At 34.4% G+C, this 26,345-nt stretch overlaps 1 protein-coding gene across 1 annotated transcript in view; it reads left to right on the forward strand.

Annotated features, from left to right (window-relative positions):
- Window positions 1-1,285: 1,285 nt before the first annotated feature.
- LOC139841440 (uncharacterized) overlaps window positions 1,286-26,345 on the forward strand; it is a 35,255-nt gene continuing 10,195 nt past the window's right edge. The window contains exon 1 of the mRNA XM_071831658.1: window positions 1,286-2,083. Coding sequence (XP_071687759.1) covers window positions 1,286-2,083 — 798 coding nt within the window. The remainder of the gene's footprint in view (window positions 2,084-26,345) is intronic.

The following is a 26,345-nucleotide window of genomic DNA, read 5'->3' on the forward strand; positions in this document are numbered from 1 at the left end:
TATAAAAGATAAAATATAAATGCTTACGTATCAATATTGTGATTCAATATTGCAGAAAAGTACGTAGACGCAACATAGATGATAACAGTATGTTTGACTTGTAAATAATACCCATGAACATTACTCATAACCTCCATAGCTATAACCCATAATTTCCTTAACTTTATCCCGCTCAAAAACCCATTTTTGAAAGTGACACGCTCATTACCTCGTCGTAGTATTTTATGTATAATACTAATTAATAATATTAATAATAATAAGATTAATAATAATATTAATCTTAATAATAATAATAATAATAATAATAATAATAATAATAATAATAATAATAATAATAATAATAATAATAATAATAAATAAAATAAATACGGAGTAATATATAATTTAGAGAAAGAAGTGTGAAAACTGAGCAATTTATAGAACCTTTTCTGAAAAAGTACCCCATGCGATCGCATGGGATTTGTGCTTCAAGGCCATGCGATCGCATGGCCCTCTGATCCAGCTCACAAACTTTTAACTTTTTGTTTGTCGACATAATTTTATATAATATATATAATATATTTAATTTATATAATTAATTATATATTATATTAAATTCACATGCATAGTTGACTTGTAATTTTCGTTCCGATGACTATTACGTTGTCACTCGACTTATGTCCCGGTTCCGGTTTCTCGAACGCATTTTCGTACGCTTAGAAAACTCGCAATTTACGTTTTGTGACTCGTACCTTTGTCAAAATATAGTCTTAAATTATCAATAAACTATATCATTTAAAGTGTATCTTAAACTTTCGAGTGTTTTGATCATTTACTTCTATAAATCATTGTCTCGCTATTTGTTGATATATAATAACAAATCGTTTTATGACCAAGTTAATATATATTTTCAACATTCATAAACACGTTTTAAATATACGTCGCAATTTATTCATACAATTAATATTCCAACTTATCATATATATTCAAATAAATATTTAAACCAATAAGTTTAATGTACGGTATTAAACAATTAAAATGTTGTTACGTTTTCAAGTTATAGTATATATATGTATCTATTTACATATAATGGTTTGCGAATCATTGAAAACAATCGAAGGGTAATTGAATAGTTCAAAATTTTGAGATTCAACTTCATAGACTTTGCTTATCGTGTCGGAAACATTAAAGATTAAGTTTAAATTTGGTCAAAAATTTCCGGGTCATCACAAATGGGGTTGGAATCATTATTGGCCCACCCTATAACAAGTATGTTGTGGATGTGGGTAGGCGGAGCGACAGGATTATGTCGGTTAGGTTGGTAATTCAGGAGGTGACTTACACAGTAATTTGCGCTTACGCACCCCATGCGGGCCGTGGAGATGCTGAAAAGAGACACTTCTGGGAATCGTTAGATGAGGTTGTGAGGATGTGCCCTCCGGACCATAGATTACTTATTGGTGGAGATCTCAATGGCCATATAGGAACTGATGTTGAGGGATATGCGGGAGTCCACGGGGGTTCTGGGTACGGAGTTAGAAATGAGGAAGGACTCTCTATTCTCGAATTTGCTGTTGCCCACGACTTGGCAGTTGTGAATTCGTTTTTCAAGAAGAGGGATGCCCAGTTAGCAACTTTTCATAGCGGGGGTCATAGTACCCAGATTGACTATCTGTTAATTCGCAAAGGGGATCTTAGGACTTGTGAAGACTGTAAGGTCCTGACTACCTTGACATGCTCCTCCCAGCACAGACTGTTGGTCATGGATTTGGTTCTACAGAGACGGGCCACCAAGAGTGTGAGACAAGTCCAACCTAAGATCTTGTGGAAGAAGTTGAACGGAGAGAAGGCAGAGACCTTTAAAACATCGGTTATAGGTAGAGTGGATGCAGAATTAGAAATGGTATCCAATGATAACGCGGATCAAATGTGGAACTGTCTGGCGTCCTCCATTAGAGAGATAGCCAAAGAAGCCCTAGGTGTGGCTGTAGGTACATCTAGAGGCTATAGGGCTGTTAGGGAATCATGGTGGTTCAGTGACGAGGTTCAAAGCAAAGTTGCGCTTAAGCAACTAAGGTTTAGGGAGCTCATCACTGGTGGGGAGGTGTAACAGACTGAAACCCGGGCTAGTTGTAAGTTGTCTATTTTGCCCTTAGGGTTTGTGCTTAGTCTTAAGTGCTTTTATTTTAATTATTTTATTAGTGTTTTATTATAATTGTGTTGTGACCAGTTTGTGACAAGGGTCCCAGAACAGGTTGGTTTATTTAATTTGGACTCCGTTAGGATCGCCTAAGGAGATACGAAAGGTTATCAGATAAGATAACTGATAAATACTCGTGTGTTGAGGGGTATGGGTTTTAACCCAATTAAGTGACTAGAGAGCTGTGATTCAGCTCATTTTTCTCCTTCTCTCTAAAATTCCCAAATTACATCCCGTACCTAACTTCTTATTCCTCTTGAACCCTAATTTGATTTTGTGAGCCTTTGGATTAATTGAAGCTAGCAACTTGTTCTCTGTGATTTCGTGATCCTCACAAGGTAAGTGTTTCATAGATTCATGCTTTGATTCTTGCTCTAATTGGGTTTTTGTGTTAAATGGGTTTTTGATAGAAATTAGCTCAAATCTAGTTGTTTGATGTATAAAAACATCAATTGTTGTTAGAAATAGGTTGTATATATGTTTAGTAACTTTCTTGTGCTTAAAATTTGGTCAAAAAAACTTAGAAATCGAGTTTTTGGAGAAAAAATCACAAAATCAGCGAACTTGTTCAAAACCCAGTTTGCTACAGTACCCGAGTTGCTACAGTGTCACTATTTACTACAGTACCCCCGAGTTGCTACAGTGTCACTATTTGCTACAGTACCTGAATTGCTACAGTGTCACTATTTTCTACAGTGTCTCTATTTGCTACAGTGTCGCTATTTGCTACAGTGTCACTATTGCTACAGCGTTTGGAAACCACTATTTGCTACAGTACCTTTATAAGAAAATTGAAACGGGCGTAACTTTCAAAACGTAACTCCGTTTTTAATGAATAAACTATCGTTAGAATCGTAATAAAGAATACTTTTCAATGGTGAACTTTTAAGAAACTAGATCAAACTTTTTTTGGGTTAGAAAAGGAGTTTTAGTGTGTATATCGTGTTTTGCACGCACCTGTATGCCATTATTGAATGGAGTCATGATGTAGACTCATAAAATTATGAATATATGGTGTTATGACCTAGTTAATTGTATGAAATGATTATATTATTTATTGGATATGTATATTAACTTTGTTTGTGTTGTTCTCAGGTTATAAGGACAAGGAGGAAGCTCAGAAATAATAACTGAACAGTTGCTGATAATTGGTGAGTGGGTCTATCTCCGGATAGAGTTTAAGTAGCATATCATGCTACTGTGGTTGACTCTTTTACCATGCATAGTGTAGAAATTTCCATGTTAGAATAATATAGTGTGCCTGATGTTGTATGTGATTTATGTGTACACTGTGTGAATGGCACCAGTCGGGCCTAGGGAGACTAGGGACTCGAAACCGTGCCTAGGAGAGGTTATAGTCCATATGAGGTCAACCGTGCCTAGGGGAGGTTGGGTCCATAGGCTACTAATTGTGAAGTATAGTGTGAATGATGCACCCCCTGCATCTGGATAACTATACTGTGAAATTGAGTAGCAGGGACTATCGGTAGACTCAGGCCCGATCAGCTGGGAGTCGTGTGCTCGTACAAGCCACCGATCCTTGTATTGTCTTATTGTATGCTAGTTGGTAGTTAGCATGTGTTGTTGTTAGTATATAGCTTGTGTGTGACTTAAGCTATATCTGTTAGATAGATTCCATTCACTTAGCGGTGCGCTAATCCCCCACATAATTACCCCTTGCAGGTTTAGGTACTGCTAGTCGGGATGGGTGCTGATGCAGAAGACATGTTTGACAACCCTACTTTGATGTGGACTTTTGTTTAAATCATGTTTTGTAATAACGTAACACTGTTGTGTAAACTTAAACTTAATTACTCAGATTAATGTAATGATGCGACTTATAATGTGTTTGTTAATAAAGTCTTCCGCTGTGTTTAAAAAAAAAAAATTTGCCTGTGTTACAAGTTGGTATCAGAGCATGTTTTGGCAGCAAATACGTGCGCGTATTTTGGTCCCAAACCCTGAGGCAAGTCAAACATGTCTGTGGGAGTGGGGGCTAAGTGAAAATAGGATATACGTGTGTTAGTTGTGATTGAACTAACTGTTATCCACTAAGCTTTTGTGTGAGCTGTTTTGTAGCACAAGTAAGGCTGATAGAAACGCAACTGGCCCCTCAAACCCCGGAACAATCAGAGCACCAGAAGAGGGTGTTGAGTCGGATGATGATCAGAGTAGTTACATCCTTCAGTTAGAAAGCAAGCTAAAAGAGGCTGAGGACAAAATTAATGAGCTTGAATTGGCGAGGCATTCTGGAAATGATGATACACCACCTAGATTCCCAACCGCGCAATCCCAAATGATACCTAATGTGCCCCAGAACCAGTTTCAGAATTAAATACCTAACCAATATTATATGCCACCACAAAACACCTTTACTTACCAAAATACCATGATGATGAATCCATACCAAATGCAAATGTTCCAACAACCTTACATGCAACCATCCAAAAGGTGTACTTATAAAAATTTTCGTGATTGCAAACCCTCCGAGTTCTCTGGAAGTACTGATCTGACTGTAACTCTCAATTGGTTGCGAGAATTTAAAAGGATATTTGAAGCGTGTCAGTGTGAACCCGAGCTGAATGTAACATATGCTAGTAGACTGTTGAAAGGTAGGGCTATGATTTGGTGGGATTCTTTGATTTACAGTATACCGAAAGAGCAAGTGAGTATGATCACATGGGAGCAGTTTTATAGGAAGGTGTGTGAACAGTATTGTAATCCCTTTGATATGAACCGAATCAAGACTGAGTTTCTTGAAATGAAGATGACACCTCAAATGACGATCGATGAGGTAGTAGAGAAGTTTATGGATAAATTGAGATTTGTACAACAATGGGTGCCAGACGAAGCATCTCGTATTCAGCATTTTGTTAATATTATTCTGCCAGAGTACCGAACTTTTGTTAGAACAGCTACATCATTGTCTCAAGCTGTTGTGATGGCTAAGATGGTAGAAAGTGATGTTCAGGCCACCAGAAACATAATGTTTGGTAATGTGCTACAACAAGGTGGGCAAGTATCTGGTCAATCAGGATCTAAATCCAAGAAGTCTAGTGGGTTTAAATCGAAGGGTAAAAGTGGCCAGAGTAGTACTGGATCTGGATCAGGTAAAGGGAATTGGTGTCACACGTGTCGATCTTCTCACAGTGGTCAGTGTTCTGAGGCTACAAGAAGATGCTTAAAGTGTGGTGTTGTTGGGCATGAGTCTTCAGTATGTCCGTATCCGAATAGTATGTGTTGGACTTGTCACAAACCAGGGCATCGTGCAGTTAGTTATCCGTCGAAGAGTGGTAGTTTCGGGATAGGGTCAGGGGCGCGTTCAGCATCAGCTGGAGGGTCAACTGCCTCGAGTGGACAGAAGAGGAAGAACCCTCCAAGATCAGAGGCTAGAGCTTTTCAGATGTCGGTTGAGAATGTTGTGGTAACCGACGAAGTGATCACCGGTATGTTTCTAATCAACTCAATACCTGCTCGCGTATTGTTTGATTGTGGTGCCAATAGGTGTTTTATGTCCCTAGATTTCTGTGCTAAGTTGAATTTACCAGCTACTGTGTTACCCAAGCTGGTTAGTGTAGAAGTAGCCGATGGTAAGACCACACCTGTAATGACCCGGACTTTTTCGATCAATTTATACTTATAAGATTAATATTTACATAAATTAAACCTTACCAACATGATAAGCAATCCAAATTGATGAGATTTATGTTTTTGAAAAGAGTTTACACAACGTTTGACCGTCTAGTTTGACCGATGATATCACGAACTATACAATATATGATTATTATACGTTTGTGTATATATATGTATACATACATATTTAACATGATCTAAGAATGTTATAATATCTTATTTTGTATTAATAACAATAAGTTATAAGTATATTTTGAAACTACTAACTTAAGTTTTCAAAACGATAACCATACGTAACGTTAATCGACATAAATACTTATGACCTATAATGTTTATACATATATCGTATAAGTAATGTATTTAATCACTTTTTAAGGACTTAAATACATAAAACAATATAAGTGTATTCACAAAAGATAGCTATATTTGAATCCTCATTCCATTTTTCACAAAATTTCTATACGTATATCTAGAGTATATGTACTCGTATCATACCTAGCTCCTATACGTATTTACTATTGGTATATACACATCAAATCACCACCAACCAGCCCTTGTTCAATGCCTTATGTATAAGGTAATTACTTTGTATGATTGTTTGACTAAATACATAAGATTACAAGCTTGAAATTTGTCCATGTCCCCCCCTTGATCACGTTTTTAAGGAGTAAGAAGTACTCCATTTTTGATTCACTTTTACTTCAAATCTTTAGCTAAAAACACACACACTCTCAAGAGCCTTAAACTCCATAACCATTCAGCAAGAAACCATGAAGATCTAGCCATAGAAACAAGCCTTAAACACCATAAGAAAACCTTTACAAAAATACTTCAAGAATCCTTTCCAAGAACACAAACTTACTTCCAATCTTTCATCCAATTCCATCACCCTTTTGGTTCTAGGTTCTTACTCCTCTTTTACAGCAATCTTGTCCAAGTAACTGGAGGTAGTAACTTTGTTCATAACCTTATTCGATTCATATATATATAGCTATCTTATTTTGTGGTATAAAATTTTAACAACAAGAACATAGTTTGAATGTTTTCAAACTTGTTTGCAAACTAAATAGATCCTTCTAACTTAACTTTTAAAATACTTCAAGACCTGTAATATAACATAAATATATGCTAATTTAACAAGGTATAACTTGGTTTTTCAAAGAACACCTTAAAAACTGAATTTACGACGTCGGAGTGTAACCGGGGGCTGTTTTGGGTTGGATAATTAAAAACCATCTTGAACTTTGAATTGGAGGTTTATATTCTGGAAAAATGATATTTCTTATGAATATGCTAACACATAAAAATTTCATGATTTAATTCAAAGTATAAGTATTTTTAGAAAAATGGTCATTAAATGATATTTTTGTAACAAAAATGATTAACTTCATAAGTTTCACTAAAGTTTGACCTATGACCTGTGATTTCGAATACAAACTAAGGTATTTACAGTTCATATTCTTAAAGAGGGACTCGATCCAAGGAAGTGACAAGTTGAACCAACGAAAACGGAGTTGTAACGAAGAAACTATGACCAAAACGAGATCGGATATCTAAGACTAGTTTAGCTACGAAAATAATTGGAGAAAATTAAATAAATCACATATTTTTAAAATAACATGATATTTCATATATATGTACTCATAATTTAATTTTATATGGTTCAGGATCACCCGTAAACAATACAAGAAGATTAATCATAAGATTCCCATGATTGTACGCAACACGTCATTTGACAACACCGGTACCGTGGGTCAAGATTAATCTCGACCAATACATATACGATGGGGGTTTTATTTATTTCGTTGGGGGTTTATTAAACACCTAAAAATGAACCATTTAAAATTGAATTACTAACATCGGACTGCTAACTACGGACTAAGGAATTATTAAAAGTATTAAAAGTATTATAAGTATATATATGTGACGATTGTTTAAAAAGAAAAGGTATTGATATATTATATATGGATAGGTTCGTGATATCAATCGGAGACCAAGTCAAAATTACATATCTTCAAGACGAAAGTGAGTATATAGTCCCACTTTTAAAACTCTAAGTATTTCGGGATGAGAATACATGTATTTTATGTTTTACGTTATGGACACAAGTAACTGAAAAATATATTCTACGTTGAGTTGTACCACTGGCATACTTCCCTGTAGCTTGGTAACTGTTATTTACAGCGGTATTGTAAACGCGAATCCTGTTGATAGATCTATCGGGCCTGACAACCCCAACCGGACTGGACGACCAGTATTCAACGGTTGCACAGTACTTCGTTTCGTGACTACACTTGGTACGGTGTAGTAAGATTTCATAATAAAGGGAATATGCGACGTGATTAAATGTTAAGTATGGTTACCAAGTGCTCAACCACTTAGAATATTTTTATTAAAATGTTTACATATGAAATCTTGTGGTCTATATTTATATCGCTGCCGGCATTAAACCTATATCTCACCAACTTTATGTTGACGTTTTAAACATGTCTATTCTCAGGTGATAACTAAAAGCTTCCGCTGCAACATGTTGAATTTAAGCAAGATCTTGAGTATGCATATTTGTGTCAAAAATAAAACTGCATATCCGAGGAATTGTAATGTAAAATATGCTAGAAATCGTATTGTTATCATCACATGTAAAGTTTGTAAGTCTAAGATTATCGCTAAACGATAATCATCTTTATATTGTCTAAAGCTTGTATTAACATAAGAGTTATGGTTTGTAATGTAAAATAAATGTAGTTGTTCTTTTAAAAATGTCGCATATAGAGGTCAATACCTCGCAATGAAATCATACGTTATCTAACTCGTTCTTATGGTTAACGACGGGTTATGACATGTGGTATCAGAGCGGTGGTCTTAGCGAACCAGGTTTGCATTAGTGTGTCTAACCGAGAAGTCGTTAGGATACATTAGTAAGTCTGGACTTTGACCGGGTCTGATTTAAAAACCATTGCTTATCATTGTTGGTTAAAATTTATATGTAAATATTATGTAGTACTAATGGGTTAGTTGTTATGTGATAGATGTCGGGCTCGAAACTTATTATCACATTCAGCGACTCCGAATCAGAATCTTCAGATGGCGTTTCAGTCATTAACCTATCCGATGACGAAAATGATATCTTTGGGGAAGACTCACAAATTCCGGATGAACCAACTATAGGGAACCCGGAAAGTGAACCCGAGGAGGAAAGTGAACCCGAGGAAGAAATACAGGAAATTACGAAAGACAAGTTCGAACTAGGAAAGAAACGAAAGGCTAATGAATTAGAAAATTCAAATCCCGAGTTTAGTAAGGATGATGTGGCACCAACTCCACTAGACACTACCACCTCTATTCCCGCTATTCTTATTCTTTCTATCCCGGCATCCAATTCTTCAGTCCCACAGCCAAAATATAGGCAGACAGCCAGGATAAGCGTTAAGCGATTCTTTGAACCTAAACGTCCTAGAAAATAGACCAAACGATGCGCTGCCGTATTAAACCATGGGATCATATAATGTTTTGTATAATATTATTAGTGTGGTTTGCTTAATGTTCGATGTAAGATAAGCATATGTAAAATAGTGAAGTATGAAATGCAATAATTTTCCATGGTTAAGTATTATTTAGATTGTAGTAATTGATTTTCGTACTAAGCTATTAAGTATGAACTTTAACGGGTAGGTACTACCCTAGATATAATTATAAAATGCTAATAAGAAGAAAAGGCTTTTATAATAATAACTGGTTCATATTATTAATAAGCTACGATGTACTGTAAATACATACTACATCTATAATATTCCATGTGAATAATTATTTTTTTTCTTATTGAAGATTATGGCGCGATTGAACCGAATGACGGAACAAGAAATCCAGGAACTTATCAATCAGCGAGTGAACGACAGAATGTTATGGGTCGAGGCTGCAAGAGCTGCTGCAGTTAACCCAAATCCTCATGTAGGATGTACCTACAAAACTTTTCAAGCTTGCAATCCCTCATCATTCAGTGGAACGGAAGGACCGATTGGTTTAACCCGGTGGATAGAAAAGATGGAGACTGTGTTTAAAATAAGTGGTTGTGTTGAAAAGGACATGACCAAGTATGCATCGTGCACTTTACAAGATAGTTCACTCACGTGGTGGAAAAATTATGTGAAGGCTTTAGGAGGAGATGTAGCTTATGATACTCCTTGGGAAGAATTCAAAACAATATTAATCAACGAGTATTGTCCAAGGAACGAGGTTAGGAAGTTGGAAGATGAATTACGAAGCCTGAAGGTTGTTGGTACTGAAATCACCAACTACAATCAGCGATTCATGGAATTAGTTTTGCTATGTCCTGAATTGGTTCCAACCGAAGAACGGAAGATTGAAATGTACAAAGATGGTTTGCCCAAAAAGGTCAAGGCAAATGTTACAGCATCGAAACCTAAGACAATTCATGAAGCTATAACCATGGCAAACGAGCTAATGGATCAGGTCATCTTGGATAAGAAAGCATCCAATACTGATGTGAAGGTATCAGGTAACAAAAGAAAGTGGAATGGAAGTTATGATCGAGGTAATCAACAACAATCTTTTAAGAAACAAGAAACCACGCAAGGTGCGGGTAGTGGTTCAGGCTTTGGTTACAAAGGACAAAATCCTTTATGCAATCGATGCCACAAACATCACTCTGGTTACTGTAATGTGGTATGCAACAAATGTAATCGAAAGGGTCATCTTGCTGAAGATTGTAGGGCTCTCGTTACAAATGCAAATGGTACCAAGACTCCTGCCACCAATGCAAATAGAACTGCTTTGGCTACCATTACTTGTTATGGGTGTGGAAAACAGGGTCATTATAAGAGCCAGTGTCCGAATCCAGAGAAGAATATCGGACCTGCACGAGGGAGAGCATTTGTTATTAATGCTAGAGAGGCGTGTGAAGACCCGGAGCTTGTTACGGGTACGTTTACCATTAATAACTTATCCGCATCTATTATATTTGATACTGGTGCTGATAGAAGTTACGTGTGTAGAGACTTTCACGCTAAATTGAATTGTTCATCATTACCTCTAGATGCTAAGTACATGATTGAGTTAGCTAATGGTAAACTAATTAAAGCCGATAAAATTTGTCGTGATTGTAAAATAAATTTAGCCGGAGAAACGTTTAAAATTGACTTGATACCCGTAGAATTAGGAAGTTTTGATGTAATAGTCGGCATGGACTGGATGTCCAAAGTAGGAGCTGAAGTTGTGTGTGCCAAGAAGGCAATTCGCATTCCTTATAAGGATAAAATGCCGGTGATGATTTATGGAGAGAAGGGTAACTCAAAGCTAAAACTCATTAGCTGTTTGAAAGCCAAGAAGTGTTTAGAAAAGGGATGTTATGCTATTCTAGCACATGTTAATAAAGTCGAAAAGAAAGAAAAAGAGAAGTGCATCAACGACGTGCCTGTGGCAAGAGATTTTCCTGAAGTTTTTCCGGAAGAGTTGCCGGGATTACCTCCATTTAGATCTGTAGAATTTCAAATAGATTTAGTACCAGGAGCTGCACCAGTGGCTCGTGCTCCATATAGACTTGCACCGTCCGAGTTAAAAGAACTTCAAAGTCAGTTAAAAGAATTACTGGACTGTGGATTCATACGACCAAGCACTTCACCGTGGGGAGCTCCAATTTTGTTTGTTAAGAAGAAAGATGGATCTTTTAGGATGTGTATAGATTATCGTGAATTAAATAAGTTAACTATCAAAAATCGGTATCCACTACCGAGAATTGACGACTTATTTGATCAACTCCAAGGATCATGTGTGTACTCGAAAATTGACCTAAGATCGGGCTATCATCAATTACGCGTCAAAGAAGAAGATATACCGAAAACTGCTTTTCGGACACGTTACGGTCATTACGAATTTTTGGTCATGCCGTTTGGATTGACGAATGCGCCAGCTGTATTCATGGACCTCATGAATCGAGTTTGTAGTCCATATCTAGATAAGTTTGTTATCGTTTTCATTGATGATATTCTTATCTATTTCAAGAGTGAGCAAGAGCATGAGCAGCATTTAAGGTTGATATTAGAGTTGTTAAGAAAAGAACAGCAATATGCTAAATTTTCTAAATGTGCTTTCTGGTTGAAAGAAGTGCAATTTCTTGGCCACGTTGTTAGTAGCAAAGGAATTCAGGTTGATCCAGCAAAAATTGAAGCCATTGAAAAATGGGAGACTCCTAAGACACCAACGCAGATACGCCAATTTTTGGGTTTAGCCGGTTATTATAGAAGGTTTATTCAAGATTTTTCCCGAATAGCTAAGCCGTTGACAGCGTTAACGCAAAAAGGGAAGAAATATGAATGGACATCTGAGCAGGAGAGTGCATTTCAATTACTAAAGAAGAAGTTAACTACGGCGCCTATTTTATCGTTACCAGAAGGGAACGATGATTTTGAAATATATTGTGACGCTTCGCGACAAGGTTTTGGTTGCGTTCTTATGCAACGGAAGAAAGTTATTGCATACGCATCCCGACAATTGAAGATTCACGAGCGGAATTATACGACGCATGATTTAGAACTGGGAGCAGTCGTGTTTGCATTGAAGATATGGAGACACTACTTGTATGGGGTTAAATGCACTGTGTTCACTGATCATAAAAGTCTTCAACATATTTTTGATCAGAAACAGCTGAACATGAGACAACGTAGGTGGGTCGAGTTAATAAATGACTATGATTGTGAAATTCGTTATCATCTCGGGAAGGCGAACGTGGTGGCCGATGCTTTAAGCAGAAAGGAACGAGAACCAATTCGAGTACGAGCAATGAACATAAAAATTCGCATGAATCTCAACTCACAAATCAAAGAAGTTCAACGAGAAGCACTTACTAAAGAAAACATAAGAAATGAAATAATGAAGAAGTATGAGAAGCAACTCGTTATACGGGAAGACGGAATTCGATATTTTGCAAACCGTATTTAGGTACCGAAGTTGGGTGGATTAAGGAAGTTGATATTGAACGAGGCACATAAGACAAGATACTCGATACATCCTGGAGTTGGAAAGATGTATCAAGATCTTAAGACACATTATTGGTGGCCTAATTTAAGGACAGACGTTGCAACATATGTTGGGGAGTGCTTAACTTGTTCCAAGGTCAAAGCAGAACACCAGAAGCCATCAGGGTTACTTCAACAACCAGAAATCCCAGAATGGAAATGGGATGGTATTACCATGGATTTCATCACGAAGTTACCAAAGACTGCCTGGGGATACGACACCATTTGGGTAATTGTTGACCGTCTTACCAAATCTGCACATTTCTTGCCTATAAAGGAAACGGATAGAATGGAGAAATTATTACGATTATATATAAAGGAAATTGTTTCAAGGCATGGAATACCTATTTCCATTATATCTGATCGTGATAGTAGATTTACCTCAAAGTTCTGGCAATCACTACAGGAGGCACTAGGAACTCGTTTGGATATGAGTACTGCATATCATCCGCAAACCGACGGGCAGAGTGAAAGAACAATTCAGACTCTTGAAGACATGCTCAGGGCATGTGTGATCGATTTTGGAAACGGATGGGATAAATATCTACCGTTAGCAGAATTCTCGTATAATAATAGTTATCATGCGAGCATTAAAGCTGCACCATTCGAAGCACTGTATGGAAGGAAGTGTAGATCTCCTATCTGTTGGAATGAAGTAGGAGATCGACAATTAACTGGTCCCGAGATCATACATGAAACTACTGAAAAGATAGTACAAATTAAGGAGAGATTGAAAACAGCCCGTAGTCGCCAAAAGAGCTACGCCGATGTTCGAAGGAAACCATTAGAGTTTCAGATCGGTGACATGGTTATGCTAAAGGTGTCACCTTGGAAAGGTGTAATACGTTTCGGAAAAAGGGGTAAACTGAACCCAAGGTACGTAGGCCCGTTCAAGATCATCGAATGCATTGGACCGGTAGCTTATCGACTCGAGTTACCGCAACAACTCGCCGGAGTACATAATACATTTCACGTCTCAAACCTTAAGAAGTGTCTTGCAAAGGAAGATCTCACCATTCCTCTTGAAGAAATCCATGTCGACGAGAAACTACAATTTATCGAAGAACCAATCGAAATCATGGATCGTGAAATTAAACGGCTCAAGCAGAGCAATATACCGATCGTTAAGGTTCGTTGGAATGCTCGAAGGGGTCCCGAGTTTACATGGGAACGGGAGGATCAGATGAAACAAAAATATCCACATTTGTTTCCCGATGACGCAAAATAGGTAAAATTTTAAAAATTTCGGGACGAAATTTATTTAACGGGTAGGTACTGTAATGACCCGGACTTTTTCGATCAATTTATACTTATAAGATTAATATTTACATAAATTAAACCTTACCAACATGATAAGCAATCCAAATTGATGAGATTTATGTTTTTGAAAAGAGTTTACACAACGTTTGACCGTCTAGTTTGACCGATGATATCACGAACTATACAATATATGATAATTATACGTTTGTGTATATATATGTATACATACATATTTAACATGATCTAAGAATGTTATAATATCTTATTTTGTATTAATAACAATAAGTTATAAGTATATTTTGAAACTACTAACTTAAGTTTTCAAAACGATAACCATACGTAACGTTAATCGACATAAATACTTATGACCTATAATGTTTATACATATATCGTATAAGTAATGTATTTAATCACTTTTTAAGGACTTAAATACATAAAACAATATAAGTGTATTCACAAAAGATAGCTATATTTGAATCCTCATTCCATTTTTCACAAAATTTCTATACGTATATCTAGAGTATATGTACTCGTATCATACCTAGCTCCTATACGTATTTACTATTGGTATATACACATCAAATCACCACCAACCAGCCCTTGTTCAATGCCTTATGTATAAGGTAATTACTTTGTATGATTGTTTGACTAAATACATAAGATTACAAGCTTGAAATTTGTCCATGCCCCCCCTTGATCACGTTTTTAAGGAGTAAGAAGTACTCCATTTTTGATTCACTTTTACTTCAAATCTTTAGCTAAAAACACACACACTCTCAAGAGCCTTAAACTCCATAACCATTCAGCAAGAAACCATGAAGATCTAGCCATAGAAACAAGCCTTAAACACCATAAGAAAACCTTTACAAAAACACTTCAAGAATCCTTTCCAAGAACACAAACTTACTTCCAATCTTTCATCCAATTCCATCACCCTTTTGGTTCTAGGTTCTTACTCCTCTTTTACAGCAATCTTGTCCAAGTAGCTGGAGGTAGTAACTTTGTTCATAACCTTATTCGATTCATATATATATAGCTATCTTATTTTGTGGTATAAAATTTTAACAACAAGAACATAGTTTGAATGTTTTCAAACTTGTTTGCAAACTAAATAGATCCTTCTAACTTAACTTTTAAAATACTTCAAGACCTGTAATATAACATAAATATATGCTAATTTAACAAGGTATAACTTGGTTTTTCAAAGAACACCTTAAAAACTGAATTTACGACGTCGGAGTGTAACCGGGGGCTGTTTTGGGTTGGATAATTAAAAACCATCTTGAACTTTGAATTGGAGGTTTATATTCGGGAAAAATGATATTTCTTATGAATATGTTAACACATAAAAATTTCATGATTTAATTCAAAGTATAAGTATTTTTAGAAAAATGGTCATTAAATGATATTTTTGTAACAAAAATGATTAACTTCATAAGTTTCACTAAAGTTTGACCTATGACCTGTGATTTTGAATACAAACTAAGGTATTTACAGTTCATATTCTTAAAGAGGGACTCGATCCAAGGAAGTGACAAGTTGAACCAACGAAAACGGAGTTGTAACGAAGAAACTATGATCAAAACGAGATCGGATATCTAAGACTAGTTTAGCTACGAAAATAATTGGAGAAAATTAAATAAATCACATATTTTTAAAATAACATGATATTTCATATATATGTACTCATAATTTAATTTTATATGGTTCAGGATCACCCGTAAACAATACGAGAAGATTAATCATAAGATTCCCATGATTGTACGCAACACGTCATTTGACAACACCGGTACCGTGGGTCAAGATTAATCTCGACCAATACATATACGATGGGGGTTTTATTTATTTCGTTGGGGGTTTATTAAACACCTAAAAAGGAACCATTTAAAATTGAATTACTAACATCGGACTGCTAACTACGGACTAAGGAATTATTAAAAGTATTATAAGTATATATATGTGACGATTGTTTAAAAAGAAAAGGTATTGATATATTATATATGGATAGGTTCGTGATATCAATCGGAGACCAAGTCAAAATTACATATCTTCAAGACGAAAGTGAGTATATAGTCCCACTTTTAAAACTCTAAGTATTTCGGGATGAGAATACATGTATTTTATGTTTTACGTTATGGACACAAGTAACTGAAAAATATATTCTACGTTGAGTTGTACCACTGGCATACTTCCCTGTAGCTTGGTAACTGTTATTTACAGCGGTATTGTAAACGCGAATCCTGTTGATAGATCTATCGGGCCTGACAACCCCAACCGGACTGGACGACCAGTATTCAACGGTTGCACAGTACTTCGTTTCATGACTACACTTGGTACGGTGTAGTAAGATTTCATAATAAAGGGAATATGCGACGTGATTAATTGTTAAGTATGGTTACCAAGTGCTCAACCACTTAGAATATTTTTATTAAAATGTTTACATATGAAATCTTGTGGTCTATATTTATATCGTTGCCGGCATTAAACCTATATCTCACCAACTTTATGTTGACGTTTTAAACATGTCTATTCTCAGGTGATAACTAAAAGCTTCCGCTGCAACATGTTGAATTTAAGCAAGATCTTGAGTATGCATATTTGTGTCAAAAATAAAACTGCATATCCGAGGAATTGTAATGTAAAATATGCTAGAAATCGTATTGTTATCATCACATGTAAAGTTTGTAAGTCTAAGATTATCGCTAAACGATAATCATCTTTATATTGTCTAAAGCTTGTATTAACATAAGAGTTATGGTTTGTAATGTAAAATAAATGTAGTTGTTCTTTTAAAAATGTCGCATATAGAGGTCAATACCTCGCAATGAAATCATACGTTATCTAACTCGTTCTTATGGTTAAGGACGGGTTATGACAACACCCGTCACAACCTATGTGTCTGAGGTTTGTATAATGGTCGAAGGGAAGTCTTTCCCGGTGACTTGTTTAGTGTTACCTATTCCGAGGGGAGCGGGGAGGGTATAATTTTCCGTTGATAACCATGATGAAAGCGAAAAAGTCGATGGCAAAGGGTTGTGAATCATTTCTTGCATATGTGATTGATGCGAAGAAAGAAAAGAAAACAGTGGCCGATATTTCGATAGTATCAGAATTTCCCGAAGTGTTCCTAGATGAGTTACCAGGTCTGCCGCCGGTAAGGAAAGTCGAATAAAAGATTGAGTTGGTTTCTGGAACAACTCTAGTTGCAAAAGCTCCATACCAATTAGCGCCGTCTGATATCCGTGAAATGATGTCACAGATTCAAGAAATATTAGATCGTGGGTTTATCCGACTGAGTTCTTCACCGTGGGGTGCTCCGGTATTGTTTGTTAAAAAGAAAGATGGGTCAATGCGTATGTGTATTGATTATCTTGAATTGAACAAAAGAACAGTGAAGAATAAGTATCCGTTGAAAGGACCCATCCTAATCCATCTGGACGAAGTCTATAACATCTGGTACCATTGCGATGAATGGACCTCTACATGCCATGAACGACTCCAGGTAAATTGAGCAAATGCACAGCGGAAGATTTCTTTCATACCTGAGAATAAACATGCTTTCAAGTGTCAACCAAAAGGTTGGTGAGTTCATAAGTTTATCATAAAACTATAAAATTCATCATTTTGATAGACTACAAAATTTAAATGATGCATGGTACAAATGGGCCCGAATCCTATACCCACCTGTAATGTACATGCTATATCTTTTAAATACAGTACATCTTTCTCGTGTACGAAACCATTTTCATAAATCATAGTAACCGTACACATATCTTGTGCACAAAAATAACATACACATAACTTGTGTATAAAATCATTCTCTCGATATATAATATTCACATCAACTGGTGGCAATTATCATGTCCATATAATTCAATGGTGGCAATTATCATGTCCACATAATTCAATGGTGGCAAATATCATGTCCACATAATTCAATCGTGGCAATTATCATGTCCACATAATTAATAATAATCCGCAGAACTTCTGTCTGCATAATAATTCATTCGAGGAATGTTTTGCTTGTGTCTATCTCGTCAAACATTTATAAAAGCATTTCATGTATTCGCAGTTCAAAATATATTTCAAAAGCATTTAATAAAGCAGTTGTAAAAATCAGCGCATGTATTCTCAGTCCCAAAAATGTAAAGAGTAAAAGGCAATCAAATGAACTCACGCATATAAATATTGTAAAACAGTTAATAAAGCATTTGCATGTATTCTCAGCCTCAAAAATGTAAAGAGTAAAAAGGGAGCAAATGAAACTCATCATACTGTATTTTGTAGTAAAAATACATATAACGATATTGAACAAGTACAGGGCTGGTCTCGGATTCATGAACCTATATCATTTGTTATATATTAACACACATACTTGTAATCGAACAACTAAATTTACATATTGTTAGTGATATAATTGTTATTTTAATAAATTATATGTTTCGTCAGTAATTTAAATATTTCTATTTTATGTACTTTAACTAAATAGTTAGTATTTATTATAAAACGTTAATATAGATATGTTATATGTATTAACTATAGTGTTATATAACTAAAAATCATTTGATAAAGTAATATTAATAATAATAAATAAAAAGTTGTATTATTTTATAATAATAATATTAGTATTTATACTTAATAATGATAATATTAATAATTATGATGCTAAAATAATAATACTACTAATAAGTGTTCTAATAATAATGATAATAATAATGATAATCTAATAATATTTGTGTTAGTAATAATAATAATAATAATAATAATAATAATAATAATAATAATAATAATAATAATAATAATAATAATAATAATAATAATTAATAATAATTAATAATAGAAAACCACCTCAAAGAAATTGTTCCAAAAATAAGTGTCATTGCTCGGGCTCGAACCCAAAACCTCTCGCTAACCCAACTACTTCCCTAACCATTGCTCCATCAATTTCTTTCTGATTTACTTGAGACATAATTCCTTTTAACTAACTTTCGGCCCAACAAATAACTTAACCCGTGGCCCAACATAAAAGGAAGTCTCGGCCCAGCAGGAAGAAGGTCTCGGCCCAGCAGCAAGCCAGGCCCAACAGCAGCTATGTTGTTTATTACAAAAAAAAATGGCATGGCCTAGTTTCGAACTAGTGACCTCTCGGTTAACACACCTTCCACTAAACCTTTGCACCATCAATCTAATCTGCTTAATCTCGCGTGATTATTTATGTAACATGTATCAACACTTCTTAACACCTTCATCATACTTCATTATCACCATAATCATGTCACATAATTATCATCATCTAAATCTAATCACAATTATCATCATAATCTTCATACGATCATCCTCAAAACATCATCACAGTCGTCTTTTTCTTTATCATTATCATAATCATATGTATCAAACAACAATATCATATCGTACTCCTTAATATACCTCGGCCCAAACACAATAAAGGAAGGACAGCCCAACTTAACTATTTTATCACGTCCCACCAACAATTTAAGGGTTACGGTTCTATTAATAAACTATTTCTGGTACACGGTTTAAACTAAAAGCAGGTGAGATATCGACATAGTAACCCTACCATGGTATGAACGTGATATCATCTATCATTATGCGGCTGTCTTTATCCCTACATCTCTTTCCATAAGCTTAATCATACAGCACCATTTCTAGAGAAACAATACTTTGTATAATTAATTGGTAAGTGCTATTATCTTTACAACTCAGATCATTATGATTATCATAATCTAGTTTCATAATTACCTATCATCTTGCCTTATACTCTTCCTCTTCTCTTCTTTTTCTTGGTTAGTTTTTGAATACAAACAGCAGGAGTATTTGAGCATCGACAATAGTGTTATAGCAGTAATTATTGTTTGTTTATTTGATGATATAGTTCGATTAAGAAACGGAAACCATGATAGTTGTATTAAATTTTATGTGGTGGATTTAGGGTGGCGAGAGGTGTTGGTTTATAGGTTGTATAAAAATCAGAAAGTTGCAGTGTAGCAGCAACGATTTATTCTAAGGTGTTTATAGCGTGGTGTCAACAAGAACAGGAAGATATAGCAGTAGCAAAGGAGACAGAAGCAGGCTTCGGTGATGATAGGTTTGATGGTGGTGGTTGGGTGATTGTCTGAAACATTCATAGATTACATGGTGATGGTGAGCAGGAAAACGAAAACGAAAACAGAAAACAGGTATGATGTAGTTGTAACTAGGTCACATGAATTGTTAGCTTACTTGGACTGTTAGATAAATGGAAGAAACTGCAGCAACAGTGGAAGTATAACCGAGGTGAAATTGTTTGGTGGTCGTGGTGTTCTTCAGTTTTTAACGAGTAAAATAGCAGCATAATTGATGCAGTAGCAGCTAGTGTATTGGCAACAATATAAGCGACTTAATGAAGGTTTGAGTTTGCTCTTGGTCCTGGTAACGAATCAGAAATAAATAGCTGCAGCAACAGTGGTGATCGATGGTTGATTGTGATGTTAGAAGATGTAGCGTGATGGTTGTTCACACAAGGAAGAGAAGAAAGAATATGGAAGGTTGAATGAATTACCTAATATTGGAATTAATCGATTTATTTATCAATTATAGTGCTTGACAGAATTTTACTCAGACAAATGAAAGAAAACAAAGAAAAATTTAAAAGCAGACAGTGATTCTTCAATAGGTTGTACTATGGATTCGTTTGTTAATCGATTTTTGAGATAGAAACAAGAGTTGTTAAAGTTTGATCACGACATGCAATAGAATTTGAATTATATCTGAGATTGGATTCGTTTACAATCAGATTAGAGACAAAAATCTAATACAGTTTGATAGTGAAATCAAACAACTTCGTACGATTAATTCCAGTTTATGTTTTATATAATTAATAATTAATATTAATAATTAATGATTATATATATAATAATAATGATAATATTAATAATAAAAATAAATAATAATACAACTAATGTTCATACAAATGGTGGTAATAATTATATTATTAATGTTAATGTTAAAATGATAAAATGCATTATTTTCTAATAATAATAACTATACAACATTAATATTCAATATTAATAATAAAAATGAAACTAATAATAATCATAATAAAATGATAACAATAATATTTTTTAATGATACTAATAATAATACTACTTATAATAATGTTAATGATAATAATAATTTTAATAATTTTAATAATATAACAACTTATACGTATCAAAATTCCTATATATATATTTTGTATTAGACATAATATTAATAATACAAATATTAATGTTACTATTAGTAATAATAATAAATGTAATGATCATAATATAAATATATACTTTAACTTGTAATTACATATTATATATTATATAATAATTTTTTTATTGAATATCTATTATTATATAAATTTTATATATTATAACATACATATAATAAAAATCATATATATATTTATTTTTAATAGCAACTTTATTATATTATATTATTTTACATATTCAATTCTACTGATTAGTATTTTATTGATTTATATGTTCATATATATTTATATATATATATATATATATATATATATATATATATATACACACACACACACACACACATTTAATTATAAACAATTGTTCATGAATCGTCGGAACCTAGTCGAGGTTAAATGAATGTATGAACACAGTTTTAAACTTTTTGAGATTCAACTTAACAAACTTTGCTTATCGTGTCAGAAACATATAAAGATTAAGTTTAAATTTGGTCGAAAATTTCCGGGTCATCACAGTACCTACCCGTTAAAGAAATTTCGTCCCGAAATTTGAGTGAGGTCGTCATGGCTAACAATAAATATGTTTTCCTAACGAATATGAGCTGATAAATAGAGGTTTATCATTATTGAATAGTTTGGATAAAACGATTCTATTACTCGAAGCGTACAAGTGAAGCTATCACAAAAGAGTGAAATGAATAAATGAAGTTTCGTCTTAACTTCTGACATTGCCTTGGTTGAATTCCGGAATTCAAGGGATTTAGAGAAAATCTTTGAAATCTAAAAGATTTGATTCTTAGGCGAGTAAGGAAATTAAGATCTCTATAATTAAATACGGTGATCTGCCTCGATTACTCTGTCTGATATTTCTACTATAAATTAAGCTCTTCCGTTCCATTATTCTCACCATTCCCATACTTTCTTCCTTAGTTCATACATCTAAAAGATTGTGAAAATGCTTAATCCAGTTCTAATCTTTATCCTTATCCTTACTATCGTAACAATCATTCTCCTTTTCCAACTTCCACCCGAGAAATCTGCTTACTCCTACTTTGCCCTTGGGATTATAGTGCTTTTAATTCTCTCGTGTCTTTATGTTGCGATAAACATTGATATACACGGTTTGTAATTTATGCGTTGTTATCGGGCTTAATATCTCTCCTTATATTTCAATGTCCCCCTTTCAGTTTCTTATAATCATTGTCATCCACAGTTAATACTCCCTCCTATTTGCTGCGATTTATACTCCAATTTTTATTTCAGAGCTTTGTCCCTTCGTTTCTTCTTCTGGCGATTTGGCATCTCTTGTAATGGTCCAGAATTCGCAGATATAAGTTTCAGAATGAACATTATTAATGTTCTAAATAAGAAGGAACGTAATAGCACGATTTGATTTGTCAAATTACCAGATTCACTGAGAATAGAACTATCAAGAATATACTTTCTTGATATGTTCAGAAGTTAAGCAGAATGACAGAGTTATGTAACATGGCACATGATGATGTTAAGATCTGTGAATCATCACGTTCCATTAGAAACTCATCATGACTTACTGTAATATAATCACGTTGATCAAGTGTCATTATATTATATTAACTCATGCATCAATTCCCAACATTACTTCAATAACATTCATATTTTAAGCTCGAAAATTTACAGAATATAGAAACTAACAGTTTCTATATGATGTAATACTGATAGCACGAAGAGATTAATGATTTCAGATAAGAATAGTTATAAAATATCTCCAGAAATATGAAGGATATTTATAATGAAAGATACGATAATATCTCGGAATATCTAAGATCAGAGGATGATAGAAACTATTGTCTGCAAGGGTTTAGAGTAAGGAGCAAGATATTTACTAAAGACTTTAGCAGACATTGAATCATTTGGATTCTTTGAAGTCAAACTTATTCTTTGTGATTTGTCCACGGCTTTCTTCATAGTTTCGCATAATCTGTTTTTCGGTACTAAATTTTCTATTGAATGTTTCCAATATAATGATACACAGGAAGCACGTAAAGGTATATAATTTCAGACGAGAATATTTATGAAAATATCCTCAGAAATATCGAAGATATTGATGATGATATTTTGGAATTTCTAAGTTCGATGGTTGATGGAGAAAGGTTTTCCGCAAGATTTTAACATGACTTCGGAGCAAGATATTCTCTAAAGATTTCAACGGATCCAGAATTATCTGGATTCTTTGAATATAGGGTATGGTCCTTGTATTTGTCCTTTGTCTCCTTCATGGTTAACTTTATCCGTTTTCCAGTTCCAACGTTTCTGAGCTTTTCCAACATTCAGAGTATCGATTTGTAAACTGGGTGCCTTTTCAAAATTTCAGAATTGAAGATCGTAATCCTAGAAGATAATTGTTATATGTATACATATAACTATTGATGTAGAAATGCTACGAGATTCGAAATACTGATTGCTGATTCCCGGTAATTGATATGACAATTATTGTTACAGGGTATAGATGAATATAAGATGGGGTTTCAATGAATATAATGAATTTTTGGAAAGTCCAAATTCATTGAAGTTGCTGGTAATTTTACTGCTAATGTGGTGAAATATAAACGGTTTTCCCTTAACGATGATGACAGGCAAACTTATATATCGAGGTTATAATAAGGTTAATTCGAATGGAAGTTGAAGTTGATTTATTGAAGCTGTGATAAAATTGGCTACTTTGAAAAGGATTTGCATTGTTATTTTCAAAAATAACAATGCCAAATAAGCTAACACAGATACGTGTTAAACGTTTACTCAGGTTCCGAGTGTTTTCAAGTGTATAACTATATGCCCAAATCTTTCCTCCCATAGATGAGGTTCGGTTGGTTCATCCTCTCGATTGAGGTGTTTTCAATAATCATGAAAGGTTTAAACGCAGTTGTAATCGTCAAGATACAAATGAAGTTTAAGATGCATTCAAGTGGCAAACTTGAAGAATGTTTAGTTTCATATGTTATAATCAATATTTTAATTCATTTTAATTGTCCAATGTTGGTAGTCCTCTGTTGATAGTCCATAGTTAACAGTCCAATAATTCGTATGTAGTTTAATATATAATATTCGAATTAATTAATACGTATCGTGACCCGTGTACATGTCTCAGACTCGATCACAACTCAAAGTATATATATTATTATAGAATCAACCTCAACCCTGTATAGAGAACTCGATCATTACTGCATATAGAGTGTCTATGGTGATTCCAAATAATATATATAGATGCGTCGATATGATATGTCAAAACCTTGTATACGTTTCCCGATATTTAAAGTGCGTAAAATAAATAACAGAAATTAAATGACGATAAATTAAATTGCGATAATTAAATTGCGATAAATAAACTGCGATAAATAAAGTGTAATCAGTTAGCTAGGAACAGTTAGCTGGAAACAGTTAGCGTGGATTTTTAACAAAATTTTTCATAGTTAATTAGTCTGTTTCTAACAAATTTTATTTTATCAAATGTTTTCCTTCATTATGCCACTTGTTGGATTTTGATAGGTCAAAATCCAAATTTAAAATTGAATGAAAATGGTTATTCTGCGGTGAACGGATACGTATATCGGTGGTTGTAAATAGGATAGTAAACGACTGTTGAATCAGATTCAAAGAATGTACAGTGTAACTTATTAATGTGAAATCTAGATATTCCTCGGGTATTACCTACCCGTTAAAATATTTTCACCATTAACACTTTGTACAAAAGAATTTTTAATTACAATCTTTATGAAAATATACTTACATATATATATTTTCTTCAGATGTAATTATGGATTTAATGAGATAATATGATATTAATCTCATTTGGTTTAACGTCCGAACTAGAATACATAATCTCTAAAACATTAGAGATTACATAATCGCCATGAAGAACGAAGATAATTGATGTAGAATGATACGTAGAACGATGTTTATACACGAGGTATAGGATGAGATGTTGAGTCATGGATTGTTGATGGTATTGATGTTGCTGGTGCTGTTGCTGAAGCTGGTACGTTTTGCACCATATGTTCCAAAGCTACAACTCGAACGCGAAGCTCGTTGACTCATTTCTCCGGGATGATTGTTGATAGAAACAAACGGATGAATAAGGTTTAGAATTTGAGATAGTATTTAATCTTGACAAGATACTTTAGAAATGAGAGAGAAAATGGTGTTTCGAATAGGTTCGTCGGTAAATGCTTCAGGTTCATCGCCAAGAGGTGAATTTGGTCGATGAAAAGGATCACCTTATTCTTGTCTCCAATGATTAAGTAGACTACGAACCCATCAGATGAATTGGGGATGGCTGACTGATTGATTCATTCTGGTGACACCGCTTTCGAAGCTTAGGTGAGTATCCATGTCAGAATAGCTATCGGAATCTGAGGGACTCGAACTGGTTGAGGGATTCATCTCGTACGATCAGATGAAGGATTTTTCGATAAGAATTAGATTATAGGACGTAGATTAGTACCCTGCAATACATAATTTACATATGCATATATAATACTAAAATCCCATAAGTTACGGAGGAATCTACGGAAGCTGTCAGGCAAAGGTAACAATAATAGATATGCTAAGATATGAATTTATCTATACACTGTCTATGCAATAGAGGCAGTAAGATGTGTCTAGACTAAGAGTGATAAGCAAGTGATTCCCTAAGAATGATAAGCAGGAAAATTTTTGACACGAAATGATAAGCAAAACTTTTGACATGCAGGCACGGTCGAAGTCCAGACTCACTAATGCATCTAAACAACTATCAGTTAGACACACTAATGCAAGACCCGGTTCGCTAAGACCACCGCTCTGATACCAACTGAAAGGACCCGTCCTAATCCATCTGGACGAAGTCTATAACATCTGGTACCATTGCAATGAACGGACCTCTACATGCCATGAACGACTCCATGTAAATTGAGCAAATGCACAGCGAAAGATTTCTTTCATACCTGAGAATAAACATGCTTTCAAGTGTCAACCAAAAGGTTGGTGA

The sequence above is a fragment of the Rutidosis leptorrhynchoides genome, chromosome 4 (genome assembly GCF_046630445.1).
Source record: "Rutidosis leptorrhynchoides isolate AG116_Rl617_1_P2 chromosome 4, CSIRO_AGI_Rlap_v1, whole genome shotgun sequence".
NCBI classification, from domain to species: domain Eukaryota; kingdom Viridiplantae; phylum Streptophyta; class Magnoliopsida; order Asterales; family Asteraceae; genus Rutidosis; species Rutidosis leptorrhynchoides.